This window comes from Polyodon spathula, chromosome 9 (assembly GCF_017654505.1).
Source record: "Polyodon spathula isolate WHYD16114869_AA chromosome 9, ASM1765450v1, whole genome shotgun sequence".
Classification (NCBI taxonomy): Eukaryota; Metazoa; Chordata; class Actinopteri; order Acipenseriformes; family Polyodontidae; genus Polyodon; species Polyodon spathula.
In genome coordinates this window covers 38377769-38386806 of record NC_054542.1, presented here as the reverse complement: position 1 = coordinate 38386806, position 9038 = coordinate 38377769, and the positions used below count along the sequence as shown (strand labels likewise).

The 9038-nt window shown below is 35.5% G+C and overlaps 1 protein-coding gene across 1 annotated transcript; it reads right to left on the bottom strand.

Moving 5' to 3' along the window:
• Positions 1-3128: 3128 nt before the first annotated feature.
• Positions 3129-8352, bottom strand: LOC121320803 (protein ABHD13-like). The gene is made up of 2 exons (XM_041259452.1): positions 8017-8352; positions 3129-6295 (listed from the first exon to the last, which is right to left on the bottom strand). Exon 2 carries the CDS (start codon positions 6251-6253, stop codon positions 5240-5242), a length of 1014 nt encoding a protein of 337 aa, XP_041115386.1. The 5' UTR covers positions 6254-6295; positions 8017-8352; the 3' UTR covers positions 3129-5239.
• Between the last annotated feature and the right edge of the window lie 686 nt (positions 8353-9038).

Below are 9038 nucleotides of genomic sequence, written 5' to 3'. Positions count from 1 at the left end.
ATGCTGGCATGCCCTGAGCTGGTGGAAGAATCCTCAACACCTCAGCGAAGGAGTAACTATGGGTGTAATATATCGAAGAGAGGTGCTGACCATGGACGCCTTCAACCGTGGAACGGCAGGGGGACCCGTGGGGTCTGGACTGGCAGGTGGTAGTCCATGCACATCAATGCGCTAGAACTGAGTGACATGAGGGTTGCATTTGTTAAAATAAATTTCAGTAACGCTTTATATTGCAAGGCATACATTAATCTTAAATAGATATGCAATTGCATAATAAAGTATTGTTAAATTAATATTTCATAAATATGCAATAGCTGGTTTCTAGCTAAATGTTAACCAAATGTCACTTGAAAATGTAATTGCATATCACTTCCATTTATATTCCGTTTTGTCACCCTTGAAAAATATCTAATAATTTCCCATTGTTTACATGTTCTTATTGAAAATACAGTTAATCTGACTTAAATGTTAATGGAAAGTAACAAGGAATAATTTAACGTAAATGTAATTGCACATATATTTAATATTAATTTATGCCACGTTAACTAAATTTCTTATGATTGAGTATACTTTCATGAGGACGTCTACTTTGTCAGAAAGTGCAAATGTGGTAACGTTACATTGGTAAGCAGAAATCTATATTTTGGAGATATGGCAGAAGAGCTCCTTGTTGCTTCTTGACTTGAATTTCTTTACATTTTTTATTTTCCTTTTACGATGGCCAGACTCGTACATGCAAGACTGTTTTGAATCTGAAGATGTCATACAATTTGTGATGCGCATGTGGGGGGCCCTAGGATTTGAATGTGAAAATAGCAAACAGATAGGGCAATGCTGAGGACCGCAGATGCAGTGGTCGGCCACCTCCCACCAAAAGAACAAAGCCACCAAACCATGACTGGGAAAAGAAAATGAATGGTTAATGCAACAACTGCAGTGGCGTAATGACTACTACACCCAAAAATAGGAAAAGGGTGAATAAAAAGTAACCAGCTGAAACACAGGCCCATCCTCCAAAGCATGAAATGCACTGAGAGATAACCCGGCCCCTCCAGCCTGCCACACACCCTATGGACTAAACACAGCACTCAGGTAAGGAAAAAAAAAACCCTACTCGCTGGTAGGAGGAAACCTTACGGAATGCATGGCTGAGGGTAGCCCTTCCTCCAGGCTCTAAAGACGGCCGTCTTCCTGTTTGGCCTCGCCGCACGTGACAGTGAGGCCAAACAAAAAGAAGCGACGAGAATGCAAGCCACAAAGAGTGTTTATGACGCTTGGATAGGACGTGTTGATTAGTGGGCGGATTCTCCTTCCAGAAATACAACCAAGTTTTTCCATGTAAACAAAATACACATTTTTGTATTCCTAGATGATTAACTTTTTTTTTTCAACTATGCAAACATTTCTTTCAACTTTCAGGTGATACATTTCAAGTAAATCATAGCAAATTTTGTAGTGAATAAAGCAATACATTTTTTAGAACGTGCTGATTTTGAAATTCTGTAACCTTTATTTTATTTAGCATGTGATGTCTGCTATATCTTCATTAAAAAGACATTGGAGTCAGTAACAGCTGTGCGCTGACCTTTTTAAAATTTAGTGATTGTCTTTCAGTTCTGTGTTAGTGACTTTCAGTACAGGCATGAAAACCATAGTACTATACATTTTACCCTCACAAACCTGGTGAAAAAAAGATGGTACGAAACACCAAGCATGCTTAAACACCTGCTGCGGTTTTGCATCTCATCCATTTACTTCCTTCTAAGATTTTAAAAAGTGAAGTCCTTTTAACCACAATGCAGCTGTTTTTAACCGTAAATGATTGGCATGTCTGTAAAGCAACATTCCTTGTGCGGTCTCTGCCGTCTTATGATACTCTGCATTTGATTGGCGTTACTAAAGATATAAACAGAAACTGGTTTTGAAGGAAATATCTACAACGGGTTGTAAACAAATGACTGAAATTAAGGCAAATTGGACAGTTTTGTTTGACCCTCTTGTTGCACTCAGAAGCATGCTTGTGCACAAATGCTTGAATTAAAGTTGGTTTGTAGGGAAGTCTGACTTATGGAAAGCATGGTGAATATTTCAAAAGGCAAAAATTGTACTTAAATTAATACTTTTCACCATTTACAGTTTATTATTAATTTTTTTTTTACCTGTTTCATATCCTGTTTTATGCATTCTGTATAGTCCCATATAGTTATTGTAATTTAGATGACTGTTTGCCATGCGTACTAAACTTTTCCAGGAAATGAGACTGAACACATTACCCGGTGCAAATCTGTCTTTCAACACAAAGATGTGTGTTACTGGATTAATGTCAACAGTTCACATGCTTGCAGTACTGTATGATGACACGCCTATTATATATCTAAAACATTTCAAAAACTAAAAAAAAAATTGCTGAAAGAAAACCATGTTGAGAATAGGAAGGCTAATAAATTGACATGGAAACTTGCATTCTCTGTCACTGACAATTTCCTCCCAACCCTTTACCAAAACAGTAATCAGTTCAAACTAAAGTAAACTAAATGTATATTACATTTAATAGAGCTATGTATAAGTCAATGACATGTTGTATTAACACAAAGCTATTTTTGTTTTTAGAAGTTATGAGGAATATTCTCATAACGTAAAATGAACGACTAAGAATGAGGTACAAGGCTACACCGGGGTGCCACATGGCATCTCAAACATTGCTTATAAAAAGACAGGATGATTTTCTGAAGGGAGGTGAGAAGCATATTAGAGTTGCACAGTGCACTGAAGCCAGTAGTGCTTTTCAGGAGCAATTTTGACTGGAATAGTTTTAGGTCTTCTCAGCTGCTACAAATATAAGTTCAACGAAAAAGAAAGTTCCACTTTAAAATTGTATTTTCTATGTTGGTAGGTAGTAGTGGTAGTAGTATTATATTTATTGACTTTTATCAGATATCTCCTGCAGAGCCTAGTTTTGGTTTGTTCTTTTTAAGTATTTGGTTTTAAAGGAAAATCAGATAATCCATATAAAGATATATACTGTATATTTTATTGGGACACTTCCTAAAGCCTGCCGCTGAATGACCAATGCCTTAGAAGTCATGACTCAAGATTGGAAGCAGCTGAAAATGACTTTTTACTTTTACAACCCAGGATATTTAAAAGCAACAAAGCACTTATCATATACAGTAACACAGAGACCTAGAGGATGCGCTACTTGGATAACTGCCTTCCTTACTACTAAAAACCTTTACCCCAATTATATTGACTCAGAAGAGAGCATCTGCTTGTACTCTGGATTCAATTCCCTACACTACCTGCAAAAGAGATTTTAAGATATATTTTCTAAACACTGTCAAGTCCTTACAACATGAACCATTCCATTCGTTGCTTTTTCAAACTCAGTTTGAATTACATTACAATTACATCCAGCAGTGTGATCCTGCAACCATAATGATTACACTGTCTACTTACAGAGCACTTAAATAATATTGAAGTCTTAAGTGATTGGCATGAACAGCTTTTTTAATTCACCTGAATTACAGTAGAAACCTGCGCACTGCGTTTAGTGTCATGCATATGCTTTCATAATTGTATTTCTTTACTGGGAATGCATTTGGTGCCAGTTAATGATAAGTCTGATATTTACAACATAACAAAATCTTTGAAAACTATGAAAGAGCAGTACTATCAGAATAGATACAAAAGACCATTTAAATAATTTATTGCATGTAACAGTACAGCAAATAGAAAGTAGAAAAATCACACATTATGATTTCGATGCAGTGAAAGAGCTCTTGTGTTAGCATACACACAGAACACAATTTATGGTGACTGACCATAAATACAAAGAGGCAATAACAACAAAAGTTATGTTTCTTAGAATATATGACACAATGGAAATCCCTAAACTTCAATCACACTGAAACCCAGAAGTAAAGAACTACTCTACACACAATCAGAATACACAATACTGTAAATTTAAAGGGACGCATTGGATGTTTGTTTGTAATTCTGCCAGGCTGTTTATTAAATAAATCTTTTTTTTTTTTTTTTTTTTTTTTTTTTTAACTAATAAGAATAAGTGTACATGCCAAAACAAACCACACAGATATGCAATTTCAATGCTGAGTGTAATGAAATAAATATTTTTTTTTTTTTTTTAAATACAACCGTAATATAAAAAATTGCATAACTTTCATTTGTAGTTTACTTAACTACTTACTAAGCACTGGGTGTGCACAGGAATCAAAGTTCAGATGAGGGGCTAGGTGATAAATTTAAAAAAAAAAAAAAAAAAAAAAAAAAAATGTCAGCAATCATGAAAATATATATATAATGAAGCTTCATCAATATCACAAGATGAATTTTGTGGTTGAATGAATAAAGAATAAGGAAGTGTTCTCTTACACTTCTGAATTCTGTAGGGGCTGTACAGCAGCAGTGATGGCATTTTAGTATACAATATTTCTGTAAGGCTACAATTCACATTCAAAACAGCTAATATTATAGTATGTACATAAATTACTTCCATGTACTACCAAACCTGTTGGCAAACTTGTATGCACTGTAGAGCAAAGCAAGAACATCCTTGCTAATTGCATTCGTCATGTCAAATTTATGACCAACTGATTTTAGGAGGGAAGGAGTAATTAAGATTAGATGTGTTTCTTTGAGCCACATACAGTAACTTAATCACACCTGTAAAATCACACCTTTTTTTATAAAACAGAAAAGAAAATCTGTGCAATGCTTTAGACAAAAGTATTCATAAAATACATAATATTTTGTTTTAATGGCTGAATACATTACTACAGCAATTTATTTTATTAAGAGATAAACAAAAGCATTACTTTATTTTTGTATGGTTTTATTCCCTGGAAGACGTGCAGAGAATTATTATGTATCCTGATATTTGTATAAAAATAATGTTAATATCAGAGAGATCAAGCAATATTTTAGCAAGGTAAGCATTTGAGCCAACATCAGGTCATTTAAAAACACCTTTCAAGCAAATCATGAAAGCTTTAGTAATATTTGTACGTGTTGTTTAATAAAAATAACTGTTCTTGAAATAAACCTCTTGAAAAATCTTTTCAAATCAGAAAGGAACACTCATGCATTCTTCACCTTAGAGAAGAAAAATGAAGGTCCATAAATGGCATTTTGAGTTTAATCTCATCCCCACAAAATACACATAAAAAGTTACATTCTGTTACCACTTTTCACAAAACGATGCATTATCAGAAAGCCCAAATCATATAATTGTTACATTTGACACTGCTATCATTGTTTCTTCTTGAGAATGGTTTTGAATAAGTTCTTTCATGAATTGTTCACTGGCTGTGAAGTATCCTTGGCACTGCCAGGTGTCGTTGTGAGTGCCATCTGGAAATATGGCAAACCTCTTAGTCCGAGACGGAGAAAGTTCGTACAGCTGCTTCATCATGACTGGTGGAATCAGCTGGTCAGACAGTCCAGAGATGAAAAGCGAAGGCATCCTGCATTGTGCAATTTTATTGTAGGACAGGAATTTATTTTTGTAGCACCAGAGTGGAAGATATTTCATTGGAAAGAAAGAAAACAAAGTACTGGCCATGTGGGGGATGCTGAGAAATGTATTTTCTACCATTATGGCAGAGATCCGATGGGGATTTTCAGATGCCAGGTGGACAGCTACTGCTCCTCCTAATGAGCGGCCAAACAAAATGATTTTAGTTTTATCTATGTCTGGTCTGGTCATGACATAGTCCAGCACAGCTTCGGAATCTAAATACAGCCCATCTTCACTTGCTTCACCTTCACTTTTGCCATAACCTCTGTAATCAACCAGTATTACATTCACCTTCAAGTTGACCAGCATTAACAGTGCATTGGGTATCCGGTGACCAATGTTGCCAGCATTCCCGTGGAAGTAGATAACAGTGGGTGAAAATGCTGGATTGTCACCAGTGTATCTAAGCAGGATGAGATTAAGATGTACACCGTCTTTGGTTTTTACAAAGATGTTTTCATGTGGGATCCCAGTAGGCACAGGAACATACAAGCGAGAAGAGGAAGGCTGATCGGGAAAATACAGCAGCACGTCTTGGAATTTGTACAATATACCTGCTACCGAAGCAAGTATCAGTGCAAGTAACATAAAGCCACCGTACAGATGAAAAGTTAATATCAGAGCCAGCAGTGAGATGCGGCACAGCCCCCAGGACCACGATGCCAAATTTAAAAACCATTTTTGAGCAATGGTCCACAACCTCCATGACTTTTCCATTGTAGTTTCTTTTTCAGAATAACCTTTTACAGCATGTGTGTTCTAAAAAAAAAAAAAAAACAGACAAAAACAAAACCAAAACCTTAAAAAGGTACATTTAATGTGAAAGCATTTGCATTTATGATTATGTGGTAATATTATATAATCCAAAGCAACTAACAGTTTAAGATGTGACAGGGCACAGCAGACTGCTTGGTTAAAACAGTGACATTTTATAAAATCTTACTTAAAAATATACACTTAAATTATATAAGTATGATATCAACCTAGGATGCTCTTGAAGTCAACTAGAACTGTATATTATAGAAGATTTTTTTTCATCCCTTAGTGACACAGAGTGCAAACTTCAGGTAATGTATACATTAAGTCTAGTTTAAACGTTTGCTAATCTTTCTACCTCCACCTTTTGTGATCAACATAGGACTGCCAAAGGAGCCGTTTAAGTCAAGATGCAGTCACTTTTGTAATAAGAAAGTGTAAAAATGAAGACGATAAACCACGTATCTCCAACATTTTTTGTAGTTAATAGTGTAGCTCTCTGCAAATAGTCAGTGAGGATTACTGCCCTAGACCTTCATTGTGATCAAAATGCTTAATCATATTTACTTTGCTAAATTACAAGGTTTTTTTTTTTTTTTTTGGTTTAATCGGCATAATTATTATATCATATGGTATAGTTTTGTAGACGGGCATTGTGTAAAACAGAAAGGCAATTTTTTTAATATACTGTAATTTATCTTAATTTGTAAATACAGAACATACTAAATGAACAAACAACCAACATCACCTTGTATAAGGATACTGTTAATTTCAGTTTTAGATTATAATTGCAATTTTATTGCGGGAACGAGGGGGTAATAATTCAGCTGTAATGTAAGTGACAGACTCAAGGGTCTGAGACTGCTGCTTCTTCTGGTTAATCTATAGGGCGCATTCCACCTATTATTTTAGAAGATTAGCGCCCTCTATCTGTAGTCCTTTGTCTGACTATTTTACTTATTTTTCTGTCATCTTTATTTATTACTTATAACTTCCCTTCTTTTCCTGTTTCCTTTACATATTTCATCAGTATATTTTCTCTTTCAGTCTCCCTTCCTCTTTCCCTTTTTCCACCAAGTTCTTTATGCCGTCTTCATACACCTCAATTTCCCTCAGCCTCCTCTCCATTCTCTGCTCCTCATATTTCCCACATTTTAATAAATAATGTTCTACTGTTTCTGCAACTTTACATTTTTCACACTTTCCATCTTCATGTTTCCCCAGTTTTAGTAAGTGTTCATTTAAAGAACTACGCCCAATCCTTAACCTATCCAATGCGTTTTCCTCTTTCCTTCCCAATCCTTTATTCACCTCTTTCTGAATATTATGATAAAGTCTAAAACTGTGTTAGTAATCAGGCCGTTTATTTGTATTTTAGTGTTTTGTTTTGATAACTACTAGCTCGGCCTCGTTACCAGATTGTCTTTGAGAGGCCATTTTTTAAGATCGGATTTTCATTCAAAGGGTGCAGGGGGATCTCCAAAAATACAACAATGCTTTGATTCACTAGTATATTACTGCAGAGCACAAATCAACAAACAGTTAATATACATCCCAACAGTATTTGTTATTGTTGTCAACCTGCTGCGTCGATGTCACACAGCTGTCAGTGTTGTGTTTGGTTTGCCTGCTGTACTGCACTGGGTCGTCTTTCTGGTATTGTACTAGCAATGTTGAAAACAGCATTTTTACGTATAGACACCGAGATAGTGTTGAGTACTCACTTATTTCTCATCCTCCTGAAGACTGTCTGCGATTGTCGCCCACAGAATATTAAAATATATACATATATATATATATTCTGTGACTCCTCTGTTGTGCTTCTACGCGAGATGCTGCTTCCTGACACAGCACGGCCGCCGCACTGAGCCCTGAAACTGTTCCGAGTGACAACAAATATGCACTGAACTAACTATATGAACCTCTGGAAAAAATAAAACTTGCAATTTAGTAGGTACTAGTCACAGTCGTGCGCGGCCTGTAGTTTCTTATTTTAAGTCTGTTTTGTATGTTTTCTTTTCTTTAAAGTGTGTATGTGTTACTGATTATGTTGTTCTCTGTTTCACCGTGTTCAATTAAGCGGACGGTTTCCTGGTTCTTCAGAAGGATAGCCTTGGTGCGTCACCACGACGACAGTAGTGTTTCCGTCTTGCAACTGCAGTTTGCAAAGTTCGTGCAAGTCTGACAGAAAAAGGTGACATTTCATGAAACAAGGACAAATGGCATCATAATATCGTTTTTTTATTTTTAATTTGTTTCGTTTAGTTATAGTTTTTTTTTTTTTTTTTTTGGTGTGCCATTTTAGTAACTATTTTCTGGTTCGGTATAAATACTCAAACGTATATGAATCAATAGGTAATTAATGTCGCTGTTGTAAGCCGCACAGTGTGTTAAATAAATAAGCTCAGGTGCAGATAGTATTCTGTACAGTAGTGACAGGTGTCTACTGTTTATTTTCTTAAAAAATCATTAATCTTTTTTGCTTGTTTTGATTTTTGGTATGTTGTTGGGTTTTGCTTACTATTTAGGTTTTATAATCTTAATCATATACAAAAATGTCAGTGAAAATTCTAAACAAGACAGGTAGCCATTTATTCTCATGTATTAACAAGAAAGCTACTCCACCCCACAGAACGAATGCGAGGCTATTCCACTCCCTAACTGTTATACACACAAAACTTAAGTATCTTAACAAATATTAAAAAGGGCCTCTGGATTACACCAAGGACAGTGTAACATAAGACCA